The sequence below is a fragment of the Diospyros lotus genome, chromosome 12 (assembly GCF_014633365.1).
Source record: "Diospyros lotus cultivar Yz01 chromosome 12, ASM1463336v1, whole genome shotgun sequence".
NCBI lineage: Eukaryota > Viridiplantae > Streptophyta > Magnoliopsida > Ericales > Ebenaceae > Diospyros > Diospyros lotus.
In genome coordinates this window covers 30176706-30203642 of record NC_068349.1, presented here as the reverse complement: position 1 = coordinate 30203642, position 26937 = coordinate 30176706, and the positions used below count along the sequence as shown (strand labels likewise).

Genomic DNA, 26937 nt, shown 5'->3' with positions numbered 1-26937 from the left:
TCTTTGCCTCTCTCTGGCTTAAGGAAAAAATGCTCACATCACACGAAATGACTTGCTACACAGGATAATACATCTTCAAGCATAAGCGCCGACATGGCAGGAGTACGCATTTACACCACATTGGGGAGCCGAACATGCGTAACGCTCTCTTATTTGGCTCAATCCCACCTGGCTCCACCTCAAAAGGACTCCAATGCATGCCTTCTCGCTATTCTGTGAGGCTCTCGACCGGGTATTGCTTTGCCTACACACAGGCCCTTATATGAGCCCTAGTACACCCTTGAAACAAGTAATCATGAGACGACTACATTAGATCCAAAAAGATGGCTAGGTTCGATCCTAACAGTCGGTAAAAAAGCCTGAGCATAGGCTACTACCCCCCTGGACCGTATTGGCCCACTCAGGCTTAGCCCAATGAAGGCCCAAGGCCTCTATCAGCCTTCCGGCCTAATCTCAGCCCTATACTAGCCAGCAGTGATCTTCACCATCCTCATACTTGCAACACTTCCGTTCCATCAGCATTCAATGCAGCATTTAATGAAGGTCCGTCGGCACCACACTACTGTCAGAAAGTCTCACCGATGCTGGATATTTTGTCCCATCCCACTACAACACTCAAGGCCAACTTGCATATCAGAAAACCTTTTCTTTTTTCCCTTTATATAAGCCAACCTACTCACAAGCCAAGGTGCGTTCTTTTGAGCCCATGACGTTGCCAACTAAATCTCTTACTTACTTCACCACCATCGGAGTACTTGCAAGTGTCGCCACCCCCTCCACTCTGATCACCAAAACTAGCTCTAACTTACCAGAATCTCCCTGTTCGACAATCCTTTGGGCTGGAAAGAACATTTGGCACCCACTATGGGGCTCAATAAATCTTACCTACCCCACAAACTTACCAAAGCATCCCAAAGCAACACCCAGAACCTACCATGGCATGAACCCAAAGTCAAAACAACCCAGCCCCTAACCAAGATAATCATAAGCCAAGAGCTCCAACCACCATGGAGGTTTTCATGCAAGCTATCCAGCAGTCCCAAAACCAAGTTACCGAGTTAACCCATGATTAACAGCATAGCCTGCGTAATCATCGGGTTGACGATAACGTAGAGGTTGGCCATCACCAAAAACATTAAGCTACCCACACACTCGTCCCTCCACCCTTGACAGCTCTGTACACCCCTAGCCATCCCTTCTCTGAGTTCATCATGTTTATACCCATTCTTGAAGGATTTCGCCTCCTTGGCACCTTGGAACTTTATGACGGCACTATCAATCTCGAGGAGTGCTTAAGGATGTTTAACTCTCTAATGTTATTAAGTGGGGGTACCGACCTGATCATGTGCCATGCCTTTCCCAGCACCTTGAAAAAGTTTGCCCTACTTTGGTTCTCTACCCTAGAGCCAAACTCCATCCATGACTTACCAGAACTTGCCACTCGATTCCTCACCCATTTTTCCACCAACTAAGCCCATCACAAAGCTTTAGCCAACCTCATCAACCTGAAGCAAGGGGAGAACGAGTCACCCCAGGCTTTCATGAACTAGTTTAACCAGGAGGCGATCCAGATCAAAGACCTCAACCCCATTGTCTCCCTACACGCCATCATGGTTGGGCTAAAGCTCAGGCCCTTTGCTTACTCCTTACCAAGAAAGCCACTAACCAACCTTGATGACCTCAGGCTGTGGGCAACCGGCTACATACACATCGAGGAGGTCTCAGCTGCCCGGCACCATAGCTCCTAACAAATAGCTCCGCAGTGGCCGCGTTAGCAGATGGGTTTTCCAATTGAGCACCAACACCAATCAGATAGAGATCCCACCCGAAAAAGGGCTAACTGGGACCATACCAGAAGGGGAAGAGAGCAGGGTTATGCACTTGAGCCACCTCGGCTATGGTATGACACATACACTCCACTGACAACTAGAAGAGAATGGATTCTTCAGGAAGTATACAACTCGCGGATTATCCCGCTATTTGAGACGAGAGGGCAGCACAACCCCCGTCCCAATGTAAACACTAGTAAAAGAAGTGACTACCATCGGATCTTCAGTCACACGACTGAAGAATGTGCTGCCCTTAAAGACTAGATTGAGCACTTGATCAGGGAAGGCCACCTTAGTAGATACATCTACAGGGAAAGAGACCGAAGTAGGGACCTTGGGTTAATCACAACCCAAGATAGGTTTGCGACACACAGAGAAGCTAGAGAACACCAGTAAGGCCTGGCCTTCAGCCCCCTTCCACAAAACCAATCTGAGGGGTCATTAATATAATCTCAAGAGGCTTTGTGGGTGGTGGTAGTTCTGGTTCGGCAAGAAAGCGCCACATCAAAACAGTGATGTATGTCAGAACCTTTGAGCGTTGGTTAAGGAAGATGGCCCGTCATCCAGTGATTTCTCTTACCGAGGACGACCATGCAGGGATCGATAAAACCTTAGATGACCCAATGGTGATATTGGTAATTGTAGCCAATTTTGTTAATAAAAAAGTCTTGGTGGACCAAGGAAGTTCGACAGACTTGCTCTGCCTCTCGACCTTACAAAAGTTGGGGTACCAGAATCAGAATTAAAGTCGTTTTGTGGAAACCTGGTTGGCTTTTCCGGAGAACAGGTTAATGTAAAACAGCACATTGAGCTACTAACTACGTTTGGATCGACTCCGCTACTAAAAACAATCAGCATCAAATATTTAGTAGTTGATTGCCAAACATCGTACAACCCCCTTCTTGGACGGCCATCTCTCAATGCTCTAGGTGTTGTTGTCTCCATTCCCCACCTAGCAATGAAGTTCCTAGCCTCGATCACTAAGGTCGAAGTCGTCCATCCCAACTAGAAAGAGGCCCGATAATGCTACAATAACAGCTTGAGGGGCCGCTACTCTGAGCCTTACACGTGCTTCGATGGCAGTCAAGATGTCAGCACCAACTCCCTATCATAGCATAAACGTGGCGAAGTTAGACCCTCGGAGTGAGTTTTCTGACAACTATCCACAACCAATGGAAGAGCTATTTCCTGTAAGTTTAAGGCCTCGCCTGGAGCAAATAACTAGGATTGGCACTACACTTTCCCTTGACCTTAGGGAGCAATTGATCAAGATCCTACAACGGAAGTGACGTACACCACATGGCTCGCCAACATCATCATGGTAAAAAAACCCTGGGTAAATGATGGATGTGCGTTGACTTCACCAACTTGAATAAAGTATGCCCAAAGGACTCCTATCCTTTATTGAACATAGACCGACTCATTGACAGAGCCTCAGGACATAAGTACCTCAACTTCATTGACGCGTATTTGGGATATAACTAGATCTAGATGCACCCACACAACGAAGAAAAAATAGCCTTTATCACCGAGACTGTGAACTTTTGCTACAAGGTTATGTCATTTGGATTAGAAAATGCGAGTGCTACATACCAACGGTTGCTGAACAAGATATTCGCTTACCAAAGTGGCTGTAACATTGAAGTGTATGTCAATGATATCATAGCCAAGACCTTAGGCAATGAAAACCATTGCTCGGACTTAGCCTAAAGTTTTAGGAAAATCCGACGATACAACATGAGGCTTAACCCAAAAAAGTGTGTGTTTTGGTGTACAAGCCAGAAAATTCCTCAGTTTTATGCTCACCAGCCGAGGTATAGAGGCCAACCCTGATAAATGTTGAGTGATCCTCGAAATGCACAACCCTTACAATGTAAATGAGCTCCAATGGCTCACATGTCAAGAGTTCGGATAGTAATCCTTGGGTTTTGCTTATGGACGGAGCATCCAATGTCAAGGGCCGCGGAGCTGGTATTATCCTAGAAGGATGGGATGAACTACTAATCGAGCAATCCCTTCAACTTGGCTTCAAAGCAAGCGACAAACAAGTGGAGTATAAAGCCCTTATAGTCGGACTAAATTCAGCAAGAGAAACGGGAGCAACCCGGGTGACTGTGAGGAGTGATTCCCAACTAATGACAACCCAAGTAAAGGGCGAATTCTGAACAAAAGATACTCAGCTTGACCGATACCTATTAGTGTTGTGTGCCTTGATGCTAGATTTGGATGACATTTAGCGAGCTTGTTTTAAATGCATTAATTGTATTTTTGTATAAATCTATAAAACACAAGGTTTTCTTCATTCATATTTTCTCCAATCAATTATATGAATGAGTCCCTAGATCTTTTATGTGAGAATCTTATTCTTAAGGTGTTGAGACTATATGACAGGATTCTCTAGTAATATAACTTCTTAAACTATTCCTCGTTCGGTATAGGGATATCAACGGAGGATGGTGTGTCACGTGCCATGACATGTGATGTCGCTAGTAGACCTGTGGCTGGTCGTTGGGGAATGATCAGTTGAAAGTGACACTGATGACTAACCACATGGCATGGTGGATAATGGTCATGCCATCGGGTTATGATAGTGTGTTGATTCTTATACTTGAACCAATACAGTTGTTTTGTGTTAATGTGTGCGGGATTTACTAATGAGTCGAACCATCCAATTGGGAGGTGGGAACGTTCATCTATGTGGTTTCGTATTGGTGGTATATGGAGACAGGTGTTGGGAATAGGTTTCCTCGCCCTTGTCGGAATTTGATCGGCTGAACATCCTATGTGATCTTCTATTGATGTAACAGGACAGTCCATGGGCAGGGTAGATTGAAAGTCAAGAAATGTGTTTCCTGAGGTGTCATCTAATCACATTAATGAGGTCTACCACATAGTTCTTGAGTCTGTCACTCTAGCTATAGCTCTCGCGTAGTCGGGACTTTAGCTGTTGGAAGGATTATAACACAAGATAATTGTCAACTGTAATAGGTTCACTTGAAGTGAGACTTCATTGCCACCTATACTATCTTGAACCGCTGTTATACACTATTCAGGAACTCTCGGAACGTTGTTGGGATTTGGAGAAGTTTAGGTGATAAGTCAAGGGGTTGACCAATATCAAAAGGGTTTCAGTATTATCTGATTGCTAATAGGTAGTAAACTTAGAAAGTCACACACCATATGGTGTTGCATTTGGTATCGACATCGTCTGCTCAAAAAGTCTCTGGAATTGATTGGTCAAAAGTTGACCATTGGCCCCCTATCAATAGTGTATAATGCATAGTGCAATGCATTATTGAAGGGGGATGGCTGCACGAACGTGAGAAGTGAATTCATTTGAGAGAAGGAAAGGAAGATAAAGAGAAGTGGGGGTTTATTTAATGAGCTTCCCCCTCTCTCTCTCTTCTTTTCCAACGTAGCTTATTCTTCTTCTTCTTCTTCTTTCTAGTTCCTCTGAAAAATCATAGAAATTATGCATGTAATTATCACGTGTATAATTTTGAGAGAGAGACTAGGACCATCACAACGTGAGGTGGACACGATCTCAGTACAAAAATAGTTTATGTACCCCAACCTTACATTGATCAGCAGGTAATACATTTATTTATGTATTCAATTATTGAATATGGGTGTTACTTAAACACCCAAGCTATATATGGGACGTGTATGTTATATTCAGTTGCGTGTATCTGATACACGGTAAAAAATTTATGTTTGCCTACACCGCCATACTAGTGATTCCCTTCAATACCTCCACAAAGTCAAAACCCTAGATGAGACCTTTGAGGCATTCGACATTGAATACATCCCTAGGGAGCATAACTCAAGGGCCCACATACTCTTTAAGCTCGCTAGCACCAAAAGCCTAGGGAACAACCATTCTATTATTCAGGAGACCTTGGACTCACCTACCATTGACACCATCAAAGTGCAAACCACGAAGTCAAAGCTTGACTTTTGGGGTCTCCCATTATCCACTTCTTGAAGGATGAAGTACTGCCTAATGACGCTGAAGAAGCAAGAAGACTAAAAAGGATGACCAGCTTTCATGTCTTGATCAGAGACTAGTTATATAGAAGAAGCTTCACCATGCCACTTCTCAAATGTGTGAATGCCTATCAATCTGCCTATATCATGTCCGAGGTACACGAGAAAGTTTGTGGAAGCCACATAAGAGGCCGATCCCTAGCAGCAAAAATCTTGAGAGCTAGTTATTATTGGGTAACAATAAGAAGTGATTCAGAATAAGCAAAAAGATGTGAAAAATGCCAGAAATTCCCAAATGCCCACCATTCCCGACCAGAAGAGCTACACAGTCTCTACGCCTCAAGGCATTTTCACAAATGGGGAATAGATTTGCTTGGGTCTTTCTCGGTTGCCCCCAAATAGCTCAAACTAATCATTGCGACCATTAACTACTTTGTTAAATGAATCAAAGCTAAGCCCCTCGCCACCATCACAGCATAAAAGGTCAAAAAAATTATATGGAAGAATGTCATCTATCGATATAGCCTGCCCATGTGCTCGTATTGGACAACGACATCCAGTTCACAAATAAGAAGCTGAGCATCCATCTAACCTTCACATTAGTAAAGTATCCCCAAACAAATGGCCAGGCTAAAGCTGCCAATAAAGTCATCCTAGCTAGGCTCAAACAGCGTCTTGATCAAGCTAAATGGGCGTGGGTAGAAGAACTTCTAATGGTGTTATGTTCATATCACACTACGACGAAATCCTCGATAAAGGAAACCTCTTTCCAGCTCACGTACGAGACAGAGAACATGATCCCAATGGAAGTCGAAGAACCTAACCCCTGTAGGCACCACTTCCAAGAAACCATCAACGAATTGGAATGAAGAATCAACCTCGATCTACTGCCTTAAGTGCCGGACATAGCGCACATCTGCGAATAGGCAGCTAAGCAAAGAGCAACCTAGAAATATAATGTGCGAGTCACATCATGAAGCTTTCAAGGAGGTGACTTGGTCCTAAGGAAAGTGGAGTTAGCGCGACAGCAACCCGAAGAAGGGAAGCTTGGCGCCAATTGGGAGGGTCCCTATTGGGTTGTTCGCAATCTCAATAATGGAGCCTACCACTTGGCCAAGCTTTTGGGGTAATCCCTACCACGAGCATGGAATACGACAAGTCTATAAAAATATTACAGTTAAGTGAAACAAACTGATCTTATTTTATGTATCACCCATTTTAATTCATAACATTTCTAGCTTAACCTTATTTATGGGTTTAACGAAATTGCACGTTTGCACTTCGCAGGGGGTTAAGCCCAGTTTTGTGATTTTTGTTTCAGTATTTTCGTGATTATGAAGTCACAAATTCTTATGAGAACTCTTCGGCCGCACATTTGTACATAAATAAAATCAAGCATTCAAGCACTTTTGACAATATATTGTTCGCTTCTATTCCTTAACCGTGCTCTGCCTTAGCCAACTGCGGTCAATCCTCACCCAATCGCCCAGGTCCATCTCGGCGTGTGGATCTCGAGTCCACCTCGACCTCACTAGAGTTGTGCCTTGCCTAAGCCAAGTGCGATCAATCCATACCCAAGCGCCCTAGTCCATCTTAGCCTGTGGACCTCGGGTCTACCCCGACCTCACTACAATCGTGCCCTACCTCAGCCAAGTTCGGTCTGTCCACACCAAAGTACCCAGGTCAATCCTGGAATGTGAACCCGTCTTGGTTAACCCAGACCATCTTCCCAAGAATAGCCAACTCAAAATTAAGCCTAGTATGTTAACCTTGGCTCTACCCTCAATATATCATGTTAATGTCAAAGGTATTAGAAAGGCACGCCCTAAACCCAACCAAAAGCATGCACAAGACCAACCTAAGTGCTTGCAAGAAGAAAAAAAATTCACTTAAGAAGCAAAGAGAAAATACAAAAAACATCAAAGAAAAACCAAAAGCATGTGTCATAAAGTCCGCGTACATACATGCAAAATCCATGTAACACACGAGAAGATCAAAAATATTTCTTTCATTATATCAAAGTATGAATTACAAGTTTTAATTTGAAAACTATACTATTACAAAAAAACAAAGAAAAAGCTACGAGGTGAAAGGTACAGTAGCAGGCTCGGTGATAGGGCTCAATTATATATATATTTTTATCTTAACCTTGTGTTAATTTTCCTACATAAAAGTGTATTTATGTGGATTTTATATTATTTCAATCTCTTTTTGTAGGAACTCGGCAAAGGAAATTAATTTGAAGATTTGGGCGTAAAAGGAAAAAATATATATATTATAAAGTTAATTTTAAAATAAATAAATAAATATTTTATATAATTAATATTATAATATAATTAAAGTTATTATATTTAATAGTATATTAAATATTATATATATTTTATCTTATATTATTTATATATATAATATTATAATAAAATAACTATTATATATATATATGTTAATGGTGGCAGTGGCGTGGGAAAGGCCTTAGGGCTCCATGCGCCACATATATATATATAATAATATGTTTGAGGGAAGGAATTGGAGGAGGCTTGGAAGCGGTGCACAGTGAAGGGAAGATTAAATTGAAGCAGCAGCCAAGCACTTAGGGACAGTGAGGAAAGATTGGAGGCTGCTGGGGACGACACACGGAAGGAGAAATTGAAGAAACGTCTCACGCACAACTTGCGCACAGGGACGCCTCACATCCAACAACAGCCGCACCCAGATCTGTTTTAGATCTAGGCAGGGAACTTCTTTCTCCATTCAATTTCAGTTTTTATTTTTATTTTAATAATGTCTAGTTAAATTGTTTTAGCTTGGGTTTGGATGGATTTTAATTTTGGGATTATGTGATTATTTGTTTAATTTGATTCAAAACCCGATTATTATTTGCGTGAGGAATTTATATTGTTGCGTTTAATGCTTTAAAAGATTGGCCACCTTTTAATGATTTAATGATTTATGCATTACTGACTAAAGGATTGTTATAAATTAGATTTATAGGCAATAAAAATCACATGTTTGACTATGAGATCGAAAGATGATTAGCTCATGTGTGGGAATTGAGGAAGCTTAGTGAGTCAAATCCCCTTCCGAGATTAGAGGTTTCCAAAGAACTTAATGCTTATTTATTTCGTTGATATCTGCTCAGAAATCTGACAGTGAAATTGAATTAATAAAGGATTAATATGACTTGAGAGAGCTTATTAATTAATTGAGGGAAATCCACCATCACATGCAAATAATTATAAAATACTATAAGGGTATTTGTGGTTTTGAATCGGGTTGAATAGATAATTACATAACCTAGATTAAATGAAATCTAAACCCTAGTGCATTTATTAATTAATCTTTCTCCCAAAGAATTCAGTTTTCTATTTATTCTTCTTTTTATTTATCCGATTAATTAATTAGTTCAACTTAGGTTAAATTAAAATTGTTTTGGTATTGTGATCTAGTCCTCGTGAGATCGACATCTTTTCATCACTATATGCAGATTTGACTAGGGTACACTTGCTCGAATTAATTGTGCATAAAATCACACATCACTCGGCAGCAACAAGGTCAGCAGTAGTGGGTGACCCTGAGGTCAGATTGACAATCGTAGGGTCCACAGTCTGAAAAGCATCTTTCCTAGCCCGACTAACCTCAATTTTTGACACCTTTGCCGATGCCTCAGCCTGACTAGCCTGATCCCCCTTAAAGGGATCTACAAGCTGGCTGTCCTTAACTTCTTTAAAGGGCCTAAACAATGAAAAGTCAGCATCAAGAAAGACCACCTTACCATAGGAGACTGTTATCTAGTAGCCTGCCCATTTCTGATCCATTGCCTCATCTGCCAAGCTCTAGACCTCGGCCTGTGCCTCACCGGCCACCTCCTTCAGCTTGGCAACCTCAAGCTTAACATGTTCTAACTCAGCACGAGTTGAAGCCAACTGACCTCGAATAGCTTGAAGCTTGGCCTCAAACTTCATTTCCTTCTCTCGACTTCGGGCCACAGCTGCTTCGGCTTCCTCTTTCAACTTTTCTCGCTCTTCCCCCAAGGCCTTCAATTAACCTTGTAGATTCTCAGCAACTCGATTAGTCTTGATGGTTGACTCCTGAACTTTCCTGACCTTCGCCTGGAAGATGGTCATCGCCTTGTCTACCTTTTTCTCCAACTCCCCTCAAATGCTCTCCTTTATTTTATTAATTTCTTCTTGATGACAGCGGTGGAGTCTGGATAGCTGGTTTAACATATCTGCCTCTAGGATCCGAGCCGCCCCCTCGAGATTGAAGGCTTGTAACTCGACAAAATGGAACATCTTGGGTGGGCGAAGGTGTACTAGCCTCTTTTGATCCTCCACCGAGATCAGGTGCTCATTGATGAACCAATCAGCCCAAAACTCGGGGTTGTTGAGACCAACCGATCGTGCTTCACCTCCAACTAGGCTTGAGGTGGTAGAGGCAAAGCAGCTCAGCCCTGCCTCTTCCACCATTTGCCTTTTTCAATGGAGCACCAACTCTTTGTCCATGGTTGGCTCATTGGACAGGTGAGGAGCAAGAGGCTTGGCTGGAACATGTGAGCTAAATTGCAAGGTTGACAATCGAGTCGATTACTAAGGAGGTAGAGCAGCTCGATTTGAGGCAAATATGTTACCCGAGAAAGGCTTCACGTGCTTCGATGGGACTCCGACCTACTCAGCAACTAAGCCTAACGACTCGGAGCTCGTGCAAGCCTTCTTCTTCTTATCATATCGAGCCTTCACCTTTTCCTTGGTGAATTTCGGAGCCATCTCGCCTGAAACAAAGAAACAAACATAAGCAAGGGGAATGATTGACAAACCAAAGTAAGGAAAATTGATCAGAACCCTACACATATAAGCAACAAAACCCTCATTGTCCCCACTATATTGCACTAAGGCCTACGAAGATATCACCACCGAGTCAGACGCAAGCACATCTACTAGTGCTTGATCCCTCACACCTAGGTTATTGTATTCCACTGGCTCGAAAGAGGATGACTTCTTGCTCTAGTATAATAGGTACCGTGCTTCTCCCTTATCATCTAAAAAGAAGGCCAGCTCGGACTTTACGGAAGACACCATAAAAAATCCAGCCTTAAAATTCTTGTATGAACTATCAAAGGCCTGCAACAGCTTTCTCTTTGGGTTCCCACTTAGTGACACCCAACTACCCTTGCCGACCCCATTTGGCTAAAAGAAGTAGAAGAATACCTCAACATTTGCATAACGAACAACAAAGAGACACAACACTTCGAACGTTCTGCATTGCTAAAATCAAGCTCTGGAATTATGTGAAAGGAAGCTGCAGACGAAGCTACAAGAAAAATATCTCGTACATGAAGATCGACCCGACATCCGCTTCTAAGTCCTGCTCCATGAAAACTCATTTTTCTTCCCCACACGGCTCACATTTGAACAAACTTTCATCCCCTCGGCTGATAAGAAAATCCATGTCCTTAGCATAACAACATCGTTTAGAGAGTTGTATGTCGAAACGGCCTTAACCACGTCCTCACTCACGCAATCATATTTGTCTCCCACACTAGAAGAACTCACTACGAGGGTTTTCTCAGCCACGGGCAGAACACCTACACTGTCCTCAAAAAAAACATGGAAAACAAAGCAATCAGAACTCGGTACCCAACATAAGGTCCAGATTCACACACTGACTTACCTTAATACATCTAGCTGGCGGGACTCGGCACTGGACCAGGGAACGAGCCCATCGCTAACGAATCCCTCTCCCTTAGACTCACTGAAAACCCCCATTTTTACAAAACCAAAAAAGTACTTCAAAGAAGAAGAAATCTAAAGGAATCAGACAGGAACAAAACTCAACCATCGCTAGAAAAGCCTGATCTCAATCGAAGCACAAAGGACACACAGAAGACTCGTGAAAAAGCAAGAGTTCGAAGATGGAAACAAACGCAAATGGTGGGACATGAAGCGAGAAGAAAACCTTTATAGGTAACGAACAATACATCTTATGGTCGGAGTCCAGCCGTTTCATAACAAACGCTGGGATCATGACATTTGTCGCCCACTGAAGGCGGAAAGACATCTCTCCACCTACACCATGTCACCTTGTCCCCTAGGCTAAACACCTCAAATCTCGGGAGCGTGCGTGCTATATCAGAACATTGAAAACGATTGGGCTCTGCATAGGCTTTTCAAAAATTAATCACCGCCTAAATACCTGCCAACTTGAGCACGCTGACCTTAATCACCTCGGTTACACATTTTGAGCTTGGCCACTAACTTAAAAGTCCCATTTCTTCAACTAATGCACCCCGAGCTCTTTTATGACGACTTGGCAATCCAAGCTTGGAAACTCGCCCTCGCAAACATTAAACTTGGGGTTTTGTCCCGAGCTCAATTGTCTCAAAATATCTGGTCTTACATATTAAGAGTTCAGTTGTCATCTTTGCATTCTGAGCTCGAATGCTCGCCTTCGCGAACATCTAACCTGGGGGTTGTGGATCGTACCGGTTTAATCAAGCCCTGCCCAATCTCGGCCCCATACTTGCCAACAATGATCATAATCACCCTTGTACTTGCAACACTTATGTACCATCAACATTCGATGTAGAATTTAATGAAGATCATGTCGGCACCACACTTCAATCACAAAGTATCGCCGTTGTCGGATATCTCCGAGAGGGACAAAGTCAACTGGTTTGGCAAATCCGCCTAACCCGAACCGAAGAAGCACTCGTACCCGGATAGGAGACCCCATCCAGGTGCTTCCTGCGGTGCGTGGACCTTTGGAAGATCACCTAGACAATGAGGTACGCTCGGGTAATATTCCGATTCTGGAAGGCCGTCAGGCTATTGGATTAGGTGGCATGGAGCATTCGGAACAAGGGGAGGTGCATGTCATCGGGTTAGGGGGACAAGTGGCATGGCAAGGGAGGCAAACCCTACCCGTAATGCAACCAAATCAAGAACATCACTCCCTGGGGCAATCCTCAATTCGAAGGAGAAATCCTGCAATGACTTTAGTACCTCCAGAACCTTCTGGGATAGTACCACCCACAATCTTACTATCAGATTATGAACAGCTACAGAAGAATTTTGAAGAGCTGAAAAAGCAGAATAATGAACTTAGACCAAGGAACGAAGAGCGTATGAGAAAATCGCAAGGGATTACCGCTCTGTTGCATGAATTGATGCTAGACTTCCACATTCCCCAAGCAGGACAAATCGGTGGGGGAGGAGGACATTGGAGATCACAGGACAACCCTCCGAGGTTACCATATCAAGGGATAAGAATCGAGGCCCCTAGGTGTAATAATCGAGTCCCGTCAACAAAAAACCCAGGAGGAAACCATGATAGGAGGCCGGGGAAAGCTCCCATGTATGAAGAGACAACAGAAAGCACCCACTCAAAGGCTCTTTGTGTTCCATCCCCTGGTAGGAACGAAGTAGAGAAAGAAACACTTAAGGCGTCTGACGTCAAGCGTCTCATAGAAGAAGTGTTGGAACAGAAGCAAATTGTGTCAACGCCAATGGAAACGCCCATGAAAGGGTTCCCACAATTCGAAGAACACCAAAGACAACCAGTACAACCAGGGTTCACTAAGTTGCCACAACTCCCATTATACTCGGGGAAGGAAGACCCCGAGAGGCACCTACAACACTTCGTCGCAATGGACGTATTACATGGGTGGAATGAGGTCACCAGATGCAAGGCTTTCCCTCTCTCACTAATAGGACAGGCTTAACAGTGGTTCACTAAGTTACCCGCTGGACATGTCCAATCATTTGAATAGTTGAAAAAAGAATTTTTGGAGGCATTCTCTGCCTACGTCCCGAAGAAAAAGAGCTCCATATACTTGATGAGCTTGCAACAGAGGCCAAACGAATCCCTAAAGCAATACGTCGAGAGGTTTAGGGTTGCAACGCAAGAGGTAAGGGACCTTTCGGTAGGTCTGGCTGCATCTGCCTTGCTTAATGGAACCACCTACACCCCGCTAAAAAGATCCCTAGCCTTTTTTGAGCCGAACTCAATGGCCGAATTGTTTGCCCGAGCTGAACAGTTTATTGTCCAAATGGAAATTTTGGAAGCATGGGAAGGTAAAAGAAGAGGAAGGTTAAACGACGTTGGGTCAGACAGATCAGTGAACGTACAGAGAAAAGAAAAGCCCCCGAAGATGCAATTCTGGAGCTTCACGCCCTTAACTGAGCCAAAGGCCACTATCCTTTCCTCTATCGCACATGTTAGACTCATCAATTTTTCTCAGCACTCCAACCAGCCAATGGGAAGGAACATGGATTATTTCTGCAAATTCCATGAATCCCCAGGGTATACCACAAAATAGTGCCGAGAACTACGAAACTAAATTGAAAAGCTAATCAGAGAGGGGAAGCTAGATCGATTCATACTAGATAAGCCAAAAAACCAACAAGGTCGGAGAGAGGAGCCCAGAAAAGATAGTCACGGAAGGTCCCCACGTCCGAGGAATGATGCCCCAAGTAGAGGAGAAAACTAGTCGCCTCAACAAAAAGAAGGTGAGAGAAACAATCAAAGGTGGGAGGAAGCAAGGCGTGGTGTAGAGGAAGACGGAAATGAACCTGTTATGGAGAGGATACACATAATCTCAGGAGGAGAAAACTTGGCGGGAGATTCTTGCTCTTCCAGGAAGGCATATGCACTCCAAGCGCTACACGTTCATTCGGTGGAAAAGGTTCAAGAAGATGAAGGCCCCCTTATTTTTACACCTGAAGATCAAGGGAGTGTGTTGCTCCCCCATGATGACCCTTTGGTTATCTCCGCTATCTTTGCCAAGCACCCGATTGAAAGAATACTGGTAGATAGCGAAAGCTCTATAAACCTCTTGTACTAGAATTGCTTCGAGAAGATGCACGTCGCCTATGATCAAATGAAGACAGTCACTTCCCCCTTGTATAGCTTCACTAGAGAGGCGGTGCCAGTGGTCGGATCGGTTTAGTTGCCTATTATACTCGGAGACTACCCTCAAGTGATCACCCGACAGGTGGACTTTATGGTAGTCAGGACTTTCTCCCCAGCCTATAATGTGATCCTAGGATGTTCGCTCATTAATGCTATGAGAGCCGCCATTTCTTCCTGGTATTTGCTGATGAAATTCCCTACTCCACAGGGGGTTGGGCAGGTAAGAGGTAATAAAAAACAAGCTAGAGTATGTTATGTGAGCTCTACATGGGGTGCAAAGGAAAAAGGAAAAGCAATAACCGAAGGGACCTTATTGATTGGCGAGAAAACTCTTGAGGCCAACAAGCCTCAGCCGGTGGAATCGCTTGAAGCTATCCCTCTAAACCTTAATGATGAAAGCCGACAGGTACGTGTGGGAAGCCAACTAGAGAGTCAGGAGAAAGAGAAGGTCATCAAATGTCTGCGCTCTTATGCGAACATATTCGCCTGGACGCCTGTCGACATGCCTGGGATAAGCCCTGAGATCATATCCCATTGCCTGAATGTCTGTTCAGAAGCTCGGCCAATCAAGTAGAAAAAGAGACATATCGCCCCAGAGAGACTGAGACATATGGAAGAAGAAGTGGATAAACTCCTAGAAATATGATTCATTAGGGAGGTCCAATACCCCGAATGGATGGAAAATGTCGTGATGGTACCTAAGGCCAACGGGAAATGGCGAATGTGCATTGATTTTACCAACTTGAATAAAGCCTATCCGTAAGATTCCTACTCGCTCCCTCGAATAGACAGGCTAGTTGATGAAACCTCCGGATATGCTGTATTGAGCTTCTTGGATGCGTTCACAGGTTACCACCAGATAAGTATGTATCTACCTGACACTGAGAAAACAACTTTTATAACAGAAAAAAGCGACGTACTGTTATTAGGTGATGCCTTTCGGCTTAAAGAATGCGGGGGCCATATGTCAGAGGATGGTTAACAAGATATTCAAAGTCCTACTAGGGGGTGATGGAGGCATATGCGAACGACATGATAGTAAAGAGAAGACAAGGTGAGTTACACGCCAGCCAACTCGAGAAGGTTTTCGCGATATTTAAGAAGAATAACATGCGCCTGAATCCGGACAAGTGTACATTTGGAGTAAAATCGGGAAAATTCTTGGGATACATGATTACTCACAGATATAGGAGCTAATCCTGAAAAGGTGTAATCAATAATTGACATGCAATCCCCCTCCTCAGTAAAAGAAGCTCAAAGGTTGAATAGGCGTCTGACGGCATTGGGCAGATTTCTCTCGAAACAGGCTAAGCGCAGCCTCTATTTCTGCAAGGCTTTAAAGGGGGGCAAGAGTTTTCAGTGAACTCCCGAGTGCGAGAAGGCCTTCCAAGAATTGAAAGCATACCTCAGGGAGATTCCCCTATTGACATGACCGAAAGTCAGAGAAAAGTTATACCTGTATTTTGGAGTCAGCCATCAGGCGGTGAGTGCCATCCTCATCAGACAACTTGGCCAGATTGACATCCCGATATACTATGTAAGCAAGTGTTACAGGGAGCAGAGACACGATACCCCACGCTGAAAGGATAACTTTGGCCCTGGAAATGGCAGCGAGATACCCCCACGCTGAAAGGATAGCTTTGGCCCTGGTAATGGCAGCGAGAAAATTAAGACCCTACTTTCAAGCCCACGCCGTAATAGTGTTGACAGATCAGCCGTTAAGACAGATTCTACAAAAACCAGAGTGTTCAGGAAGGCTAACCAAGTGGGCAATTGAACTTAGTGAATACGATATCTGCTTTGAGCCCAGAAAAGCAACAAAAGGGCAGGCATTGGCAGACTTCATTGTGGAATGCACTCACTCACCAGTGGGAGAAGAAGTTTGCATGGACGCATAGATGTTATTCGTGGATGGAGCGTCGAATGCCAAAGGAAGTGGGGCAGGAGTGGTATTAATCTCCCCCGAGAAAGAGGTGTTAGAGTATTCCCTATGCTTTATCTTCCCCAGCTCGAACAATACAACAGAGTATGAAGCATTGTTAGCTGGAATGAAATTGACAGAAAAATTGGAGGTAAAAAGCCTGATCGCCCATAGCAATTCACAGTTGGTAGTACAACAGTTCCAAGGCACTTTTGAAGTAAGGGAACCACTTTTGGCCCATTATCTAAAGAAGGTAAAGGAGCTCGCTCCTAGGTTTGAACGCTTTGAACTTATTCAGATCAACAGGTCTCTCAACTAGCACGCTGATGCACTATCCAAGTTGGCCTCTGCTCGAGACACCCCGGGACGATTGATTCACCTGGAGGTCTTACAACAACCAATTGTAGAGGATGGTGAAGAAGGTGTTCACTGCATTGATATGGTTGATGACTGGAGAGCACCGGTACTGAAATATCTGCTTAATCAAGAGCTTATAGCAACACCCTCAGAGGCCAAGAGGCTGAAGACTAATGCGACTCGCTTTACAGTCATTGGCCAAGAGCTATATAAGAGAGGGTATTCCGTGCCATTACTCAAGTGCTTGGCGACCCGAGAGGCAGAACAGGCCCTGGAAGAAGTTCATGAAAGAGACTGCGGTGAGCACCTCGATGCCAGAGCGTTGGTTGGAAAGATCCTGCGAGCCGGTTTCTTTTGGCCCACCCTGAAGCAAGACGCAGCCTGAAAAGTGCGGACATGTGATAAATGCCAAAAACATGCCCCTTTGGAAATACGACCCCTTTCGTTTATCCAGCCGATATTTCAGCTGTTGCCATTTGCACAATGGGGGTTAGACATTTTGGGTCCATTTCCTATGGCGTTGGCACAAAGGAAATTCCTATTGGTGGCCACAAACTACTTCACAAGGTGGGTCGAAGCCGAACCATTAGCAACCATAACCGAGAAAAAAGTAGAGGGGATGGTGTGGAAGGATATAATCTGTTGCTTCAGTATACCCCGTATTCTCAACACGAATCATGGAACGCAATTTGATTTTGAAGCTTTTAGGGCCTTTTGCCAGATGTGGGGGATCAGTTTGAGGATGGCGTCCGTGGCATATCCACAGGCCAACAAACAGGTAGAGGTAAGCAATAAAACTATCCTTCACGAGTTAAAGACTTGATTAGAATGAGCTAAAGGCAAATGGGCCGATGAACTCCCTAGCATTTTATGGGCTTATCGCACAACCAGTCGCGTAATCACGGGGGAAACACCTTTCAACTTGGTAAATGGGACAGATCCCCTTATTCCAGTGGAAACAAACCTCGCCTCACCTCGAGTTATTGTTTTCAATGAGGAGGGAAATTCAGACAGTTTGAGAGAAAACCTGGATCTGATAGATGAGCTGAGAGAGAAGGCAGTTGTGCAGCTGATAGCGTATAAGAGGAGAATCGCCAGCTATTAAATGCAAAGGTCCAACCTCGAATGTTCCAAGAAGGAGATTTGGTGCTTAGGAAAATAGTAATTACAAATGCCCACCGGGAAGAAGGAAAACTCAGACCGAATTGGGAATGACCCTACAAGATACAAAAGATGTTGGGACCCAACACTTGTGTGCTGCAGACATTACAAGGAGAGATGATGAGTAAGACCTGGAATACTATGCACCTCAAGAGATACTTTACCGCTTAGATAATTGAGACCAGCAATAGAGGATTCGAAGCTGAAGGCATGGAGATGCGTTCGTTACAAGAGGTGCTACCTGGCTCCACTGAGGATCAAAGTTCTTTTTAATTCTCTTGTGTAATAGTTCCCCTATGAATAAAAGAGCACCCCATGTACTCTCGTGGAGTAGATAAAACTATAAGCCAAACCACGTAAGATCTTTTGTGTCTTAAGCATTTGCATGTTTGATAAAACGTGATGCAGGTATAGTAGCTCGACAAGGGTCCCTAACGAGATCAAGGTGCCTCAGTGAAAATTGGGTGCTTACGGCTACAAGTCGGGTCGGGATCATAAAATGCTCTGACGCCTATGCTCGCAGACTCACCTAGATCCCTCGATTGAGTCTGGTGCTGTGCTCTTAAGTTAGAGTCGACTCATCGATTGATTTGGCGCCTAGGTCTCCCGGCAAAACTCGGACACCTGGAAGTAATCCCGAATCGGACTGACTACTGGCCTTAGATACGCCAAGGGCAGGCTGATTCTCATAAGGGGCAGAAAGCAACGAAGCCATTATAAGGTGAGTCGAAGGATGCCCACACCGCGCAAGACTTAAGTTTCCCAACGGTAATCTGGCGCCTGCGACCCCAGGCTGGATCGGGATCAGCGGGTGCCGATGTTAATGCTCGCAGACTCACCCAGATCCCTCGATTGAGTCCGGTATCGTGGTCCTAAGCCAGACCCGACTCCTCGATCGATCTGGCGCCTAAGTCCCCCAGCAAAACTTGGATGTCTGGAAGGAATCCCGAGCCAAACTGCTGGCCAAACCTAGATCCCCGGGAGCATACTAGACCTTGGAACAGTGGTCAAACAGGTGAAAGACCAGAATTTACCATCGAAAACTTAACTAAGTAGCCTTAATTTAACGCCCACGACGATAGACCAATTCGGGATCATCAGATGCTCCGACGCCTATGCCAGCAGACTCACTTAGATCACTCAATTGAGTCCGGTGCGACGCTCTTAAGCTAGACCCGACTCCTTAGACGATCTGGCGCCTAGGTCTTCGAGCAAAATCGGACGCCCGGGGTGAATCCCGCGTTGGATCCTTAGCCCAATTCAGCTTCCGTATGGTAAACAAAAACCCTTCCCGAAAATGGTCGCGAAGGCTCGAAAATCCCCAAACTTGAAAAAAGCTAAGAGCTCGATGACTGTTGCATGAGGCTCATAATCACGTCAGGGGTGCGAGGCCTATCCCGAATTTCCAGGGGCTAACGAGCCTTGAAAAGAAGACAAAAACTGAACTACCGTGGAAAATAGATTGAAGCTTGAAGAAGTATGAACGCAAGTCGAATAGCCAACAAACGAATGAAAGTAACATAATCGAATTATGTAGTGATGTAAACAACACAATTACATGAGGCACGTTAAAACGGCTGTCAAAAATTACATTCGCCCAAAGTTGATAAAATAAGACGCAACGGCCAAAGAAATGTGTCAGAAATTCTAAGAAGAATGCTTTGAGATAAAACTAGCATTCCTTATAGCCAATCAAAAACATAAGTTAAATTATAAAGCCTATATTAATCTTCAACTGGAAGATGATCCGCGTGGCCCGAACCCTCTCCGAGAAGCAGACCTTGGGAAGCATCAGCAGTAATATCCATTTCTAGCTCTTTCTTGATCATTTGAGCAGTGTTAAACGAGCTGGCACCTACTTCGCCCTCCTTGAAATCTAGGATGTAAGGGCCTCACGGACCTTGCAAATTGCTGAGGTCAACCTCCAACGCTTGTCTTATACATTCCTTAGGCCCAAGATCGTCCGATTCGTACTTCCTCTAATCGGGACGGGTGCTGGCAGACATGGCATTATCAAAAGTTACCTCCGAGAAGGAATCCATCGGGCGCCTAGTCTCCATGAAATTGCGGTAGAGATAGAAGCCAAACTTCGAAAAGCAGCTGGCATAACTATCCTTGTGACGAAAGCAATCCCTTGAAAGGCGGTATTACTTCACGGTATCTCTTGTCGCTTCGTCAATTTCTCGCTGCCTGTTCTCATGCATTCTTTCCATCTCTACCCGAGCATGAGCCACCCATTCCTCGGCGCAGGCTAAGTCCCCTTTCAAACGAGACACCTCCCATTCTGTCTCCGCCAGAAATGATGCCTTCTCTTCATAAGCCTGGTTGCGAGCCTCCAGCGCCTCCTCCCATTTGCGGGCATTGTCCTCGGTCGCCTGACAACTTATGGAGAGGTCATGGAGTTAGGCTTCAAGACTGGTCTTATCCGACTCCAGGCGGAGGATTGTCATGTTCAGGACTTGCTTGTCCTCTTTCCATTTGAAGGATTTTTGTGTCAAATCGTAAATTTGTGCCTCCTGGCGAGCTAGTCAGGCGTAGTTCATAGCGTTGGTTAATACGGCACCCTGAGCGCCCTGCGAAAAAGGGCACGAGAGGGTAATGAGAGACATGTAATAAGGTAAACAAAAAAGAAAAATACGAAGAGGTAAGGACGCTTACAATCGTGAGATGGCGTACAAACTCGTCCATATCCTCCGGAGAAATACAAAAGTATGGACTTTTGTCACGAGAAAGAATGGAAGAATAGAGAAGGCGAGCCCCAACCTCGGGCATGTCAATGGTGTCTGTGTCAAGAACGCCAGGTTGCATGTCGAATCGCTCCCCGCGGACCCAATAATTGGCATCCAACCGTATCACCCCCTGGTGGGGGTCAGGTAATGGGGGCAAGATTGGGGGAAATCCTCTAGATGTTGACCCCTTCTCCATGTGTAATGTCCGACGGTCGCCGCGTTGAGGATTGATCACAGCGCGACGATACAAACATTGACCGCATGCATGAACTGCATCAACGACGGCCTGGTCAAATTGAGAAGTAACCTCGCCCTCTCGACCCTCTCCATGACTAGCCAACTCATGCAAAGTATGGTGAGGAGCCCCGTTCATGGCCATGGATACATCCATCTCGAGCAGGGAAAGTGTTGGAATGTCAGGAATAGGCCCTGTTGGCGAGTCGTGAGCCTGGGGATCATTAGCAGGCTGAAACGTTGCAGGATCTGCCTCTGCTTCTTGACGATGACTCCTTTTCCTCAGCCGATGTTGGTAGCGCGGGGGAGCCCAGGTTTGTCCTATCCCTTCACTTCATTCGGTATTGTGAGCATCAGGGACAGGGGTCCCATCTTGGGGACCGAGTGGAGGTGGCACCTCAACCGATGCAGCTCTAGGGGCGACCCGTTGGTTAACATATCTCATTAAGTGATGCATGGTTGCAAGAAAAAGACACGATGTGGTTAGATACCATGAGATAACTCGAGGACGAAGCTTAAAACAAGGAAAGATAGCAAAACAGCTAAGGGTCCACACCCTCAGGAGAAGTTTGCTCCTGGAGAGGAACGTCCCTCCTCCCGTCGTGGCAGCAGGTGTAGGGTTAACTACAGGATCTGGGCGTAAGGCCCTGGGCATCCTGCGATAAGATGGTTCGCCACGCTCCGAAATCTAGCCCACCTTTATTAATCTGTCCATGGTCAGGAGGTCAAGGAGATGCTTAGGACCACCCCGAGTAATAACGCGGCGGCTATCCTCGTATCTCTCCCTAAGTTCAGAAAGGGGTGCACTCAATATGGGTTTTTCCACTCTCTCAGGGTTAGTGCGCCATTTGTGAGGAGCATTCCACACCTCGTTCGGAGGTTGGACCAAGAACCACCAAGAGTTGAACAAAGCTTCTCGAGGAGGGGACTTAGAAAAGAGAGGGTCACCCCGGGTCAGCTGTAGGGTGTACATGTGAAAGCGCTCCTTAACTAGGCGAATAAGGAAGAGGCAGTAGAGGACGTCAACTGTAGGGTCTATATCGTTCTCATGACAAATAATGAAAAACCAACTAATTGGGCCCAGCCATTGGGGTGCAACTGGCCGGGAGCTAGCCCGCTAAGACAAAGAAATTTGAGATTGAAATTGTGGAGAGAGAGAGATGGAAACCTAGGTGAAAGCTAGCCTCGTGGACACTCATCCACCCCGCTTCTACGTCCTCCGCACAGTTTTCCTCGGGGCGAGGAAGCCTGGTGCGATACTCCCTAGGCATATTGTGATTTTGGCGGATAAGGGCCACATCGTTTTCATTCATACGAGAGCATTTTCCCTTCAAAAAGAAGTGCTCGACCCCGTGGGAATCGACATCATGATGATATATTTTTCCACTGGCTATAGTAGGAAGGGGAAGGGACGAAATCAGAAAAAGAGATCGGAAAAAGATTTGTTTTGGTAAAAATAATTTTTGCTTAGGAAGGGTTTTGCTTCGAAAGGGTATCTCTTCGGAAGGGTTTTGCTTTGAAAGGGTTTCCCAAAATTCTGAAGGCAAACTTGCTTCGCAATGAAAGCCCCGGAAGCTGCGGAAGATCGAAAGTTGCGAAAGGTTGGATGATTTGGAAGCTTCGAAAGCGTCGGAAGCTTCGGAAGGTAGAATGTTCTAGTGCTAAGAATGCTTCGGAAGAGAAAACGAAAAGATGAATGTGCAATGGATTACCTAATGGAAGGATTCGTTCAGAAGGAATTCCTTTGGAAGGAAAGGTAGCCAAGCAATGCTTCGGAAGGGAATTTTCTTCGGAAGAATATTTCCTTCGAAAGGGAAAAGCGAGAGTGTGCGAGAAGGTCCTTTAACATGGCGTAGCTGTGAAGAAGTTCCCGAAGCAGTGGACCCTATTTATAACGGATTAGCGAAAGCCCAATCGGTCATCAGTGCTCCTTCGGAAGGAAACTTTGGAAGTACCCCTATGGAAGGGCCATTTTCAATTCTTGGTGCGATTTACTTAGAAAATACTCTTCATTCTATAGAACAAAATAAAGAGTGGGGGACAATTGTTGTGCCCCAATAATCGAAAGGCAGGACAACTGAAGGCAAGCTAGCTTTGAAAGCTGAAGGCAAGCTAACTTCAGAAGATGATGGTAAGCTAGCTTCGGAAGTTCCCTTCGGAAGCTAACTTTCAGGAGGATCACGTGTGCTCCATTCTCAATCTCTATAAAAGGCTAGGCTTAACCCTCAAAAAGGGATCTCTCGACACCGGTATTTCTCTCACAATTTTCCTTCCGAAAATTTTAGTTTCCTTTCCATTCTTCGCGTCTATTTTCTTTTCGCACTGACTTAAGCGTTGGAGGGTCTTCGTGGGAGAAAAGTCCCACGAGCCTTCTAACCTTTCTCTTACAATACCTTCAGAAGCATTCTCCATTTTCCTTCGAAAGCATTAGTCTGAAGCCCACTTAACGGCCAAGTTCAGACCCTTGAAGCCACTTTCGAAAGCCATCTTCGGAAGCCACATTCAGAAGCGTTCTTTGTTTACATCTCGGGGTCGACGGCATCCACGAACATCCCACTCTTAAAATTTTTAATTATTATATTTTGACAACAACACAATGAAATTATTAAACTCCCTAACACCCTTGTCGATCCACAATTTGAGACATCATTGCCAGCGCATGATTCAAGACATTGCCACAAATAACTCGTAAATGTTTGTCTACCTTGATATGAAGGTACGCCTTATGGAAATTTGTTTACAATTGCCTATGTTTTTCATATTCACGTGGTATTTTCTTTTCTGGTCAAATGAAAATGTTAATTTTTATGATGATTTTTTGTTTGTCTAAAAGTATTAAGCCTTATTTGCTTGTAATATTTTTTATTTTAATTTTTATTGAATATCTAAATTTTTATTAAAAAAATTCTAATTTCTAATTTTGTATTATATATTGAAAAAGATAGTTTCTTAATAATTTTAAATTTTATAAAAGTAAATGATATGATTTTTAAAGTTAAAAGTATTAACACATATTAAATTATAAAATTAAAATTAAAAATTAAAAAATATTTTCTTAAAGTAAGCTATCTCTTGGGCCGTGGGCTAGTCGGCGTCTCATTGACATGCTCACACGTATGTACTGTCCATGCAGCCACTCGCTACACGTGTCAGTCTCCCCATTCTCCATATGTCTCTTACCTTAATTTATGGTACATACAGATTACCCAAAAGTGGAGAAGAGTAGGAAAACAGAGGGAACAAAGATAACCAAGTAACATTGATGGAGAAGAAAGGAGAGGCCATCGGAAACCGGGAAAATACTAGCAAGGACGAGCCACTGCTGATGGCGCTGAATCACGTTTCCCGGCTGTGCCGGTCGGTGAAGGACTCCATTGATTTCTATACCAAAGTCCTGGGGTTCGTTCTGGTCGAGCGCCCGCTGGCGTTGGACTTCGACGGCGCCTGGCTGTTCAACTACGGCGTCGGGATTCACTTGGTGCAGTCGCCGGACGATGAGAGGCTGCCCCGTCCTGATCACGGGCTGGACCCCATGGACAACCATATCTCCTTCCAGGTCCATATATAATTACTATATCTCTGAATTTTTTTTGTAATTAATGCTTGTCTCTTCATCACGAGTTAATTAATTCAATATTTTTCATATATATTAATGATTTGCGTACAGTGCGAGGACGTAGGAGCTGTGGAAGAGAGATTAAAGGAGATGAACATCAAGTATAAGAAGCGGACAGTGAAAGACGAAGGAGGGGGAGCCATCGGCCAGCTGTTCTTCAACGATCCGGACGGCTTCATGATCGAGATTTGCAACTGCGAGAACGTCAAGTTGCGTCCGGCGGGATCGTCCGGCCGAATAAAGCTTCCTCCCGGCCGCCATAATCCGCCGGTTGGCATCGACAGTAATGGCGGTCGAGGTGATGACTCGCCGAGTAGAGATGGCGAGAGTCAATAGAGAGGGAGTTGGGTTCGTGATTCAGTGCAGGTGCATGCATGGTTGTATCAGCATTCCAAGTGAAGCGAGATCTTCATAACTCTGGGGATGGGTTTGGTGCTGACTTGATATATGGATAGTGGTGGATGGTTGATTCAGATAGTATCTTAATTTATTTGGAAAATAACGTTTTTATAAAGATTGTCAAATTTGTTTAAATTTCTTTCTGTAATTTTTTAAAATAACACGCATTTCCCTTTGAGTTTTATAATTGTACCGTTAATAAATAATTGTCAGATTTTATGGACTTTCAAAGGGTATTTTCCTACTGTTATTATTGTAACATCTGGCTTCAATTTGTTCGGTTCAAATTCAAGAACATTTGTGATTAAAATTATGTCACTGGTCCTCTTAATAATCACATGTTTGGTCATTGATTTCTATAAATATTCCCATCTCTTAGACTTTAAGACACAAAATCTCTTCATCTCTAGTTTTCAAAATAGAGAAGTTCTGAAAGAGATTCAAGTGAGTGTGTATTTGGGTGTAATAGGATTTTGGGTGTTGAGTGGTATTTTGAGTGAACTCATGTGAGCAAAAGTTTGAGTAAACTGAACTAATCAAACCGAATTGACAAGTTCGATTGGTTCGGTTCGATTTTTTATAAGAAATAATTCGGTTCGATTATATTTTCTTCTAAAAATTGATTATTTGGTTCGTTCGGTTCTTTTCGTAGAAGTAACCCAAGAACTGAACCGAATCGTACGTCTCTTATTACTCGTGAACCACCCCCTTGGTGGCACCCGAGATAGAGACTCTCACTCACTTGGAATTGGAAGACTGGATCGAGTCAAATGCGAGACGCTGAGAGAGACCAAGACCAATAGAGATAGAGATCAATCGAACCCTTTGAGTCCGTCACCATCAGTGTCGCCTCCGCCTTCGATGCCTTCCCCTTTGCTGTTAACAATCGGCCGCCCTACCTTTCCCTTTTCCAATCTCCATCCCCTTCGTCAGACCCATACCAATGCATTTCCCTTTGTCGATCGTCGTCCCCTTCATCTCCTTGTTTCTTTCTTTCCTTGTCTATACCAACGACAATCGACCGTCGACAGAGGTTAGTATTGATAGTTAGGTTAGGGTTTTGTAAGATTTTTCAATTTTTTTGACTAGGTTAGTTTCTTGATGTATTATGGGTTTTTCGTTTGTATTTCCTTCGTTTGCATGAATGGATTTGTATTCTCTCAATCTCTCGTATGTATTTCCTTCAGATCTTCCCCACTGTAAATGGTTTTTCATTTTTCTGTGTCAATTGATGATGTTCCTCTATTTCATTTCTGTAAATTGGCTTGTTTCTATATTGATTTCTGTATCAATTTATGGTTTTGCACAATCGGTTATCGGTTCGGTTAGCTCGATTTAGATTTTGGTTAGTTCGGCTAGTTGGAATTAGTTGGTCTGTTTGGTTCGATTAGGTTCAGCTAGTATTTTTTGGTTGGTTCGATTTGGTTATAACCAATTGTAGACCCCTAGATCTTGTAAAGATTCTTTAGTCTCATACTGGAAATTTCCTCGCTACTCTCCAACCGTGGACATAGGCAAAATTGCCAAACCACGTTATATTTTGGTGTCCTGTATTTTTCTCACTATATTATTTTCTCCACATCGGTATTCTTGTTGCAAGAAATTGGTATCAGAGCTCTTGGTTGCAAAAGTGTCAATTTTTTCAAGAAATTCCTAGTATGCTTTGTGGTTGCAACATTGTTTGATATTCTACACCAAAAAAGAATTATTCTTAGTCTTCTAGCTAAAAGTATCTTTCTTGTACATTCGATTGTACTATGTATGTTAGAATTGTGGTAGTGTGGAGGTGCATGTTTGGGG

At 44.0% G+C, this 26937-nt stretch overlaps 1 protein-coding gene across 1 annotated transcript; it reads left to right on the top strand.

Moving 5' to 3' along the window:
• Positions 1-24335: 24335 nt before the first annotated feature.
• Positions 24336-25337, top strand: LOC127787197 (glyoxylase I 4). The gene is made up of 2 exons (XM_052315122.1): positions 24336-24678; positions 24790-25337. Exons 1-2 carry the CDS (start codon positions 24385-24387, stop codon positions 25072-25074), a joined length of 579 nt encoding a protein of 192 aa, XP_052171082.1. The 5' UTR covers positions 24336-24384; the 3' UTR covers positions 25075-25337.
• Positions 25338-26937: the final 1600 nt, after the last annotated feature.

Excerpts from the sequence above, each read along its gene's own strand:
- LOC127787197 (XM_052315122.1), top strand. The coding sequence starts at position 24,385 with ATGGAGAAGAAAGGAGAGGCCATCGGAAACCGGGAAAATACTAGCAAG. Across the intron at positions 24,679-24,789 it reads ACAACCATATCTCCTTCCAG|TGCGAGGACGTAGGAGCTGT; the intron begins GTCCATATATAA and ends ATTTGCGTACAG.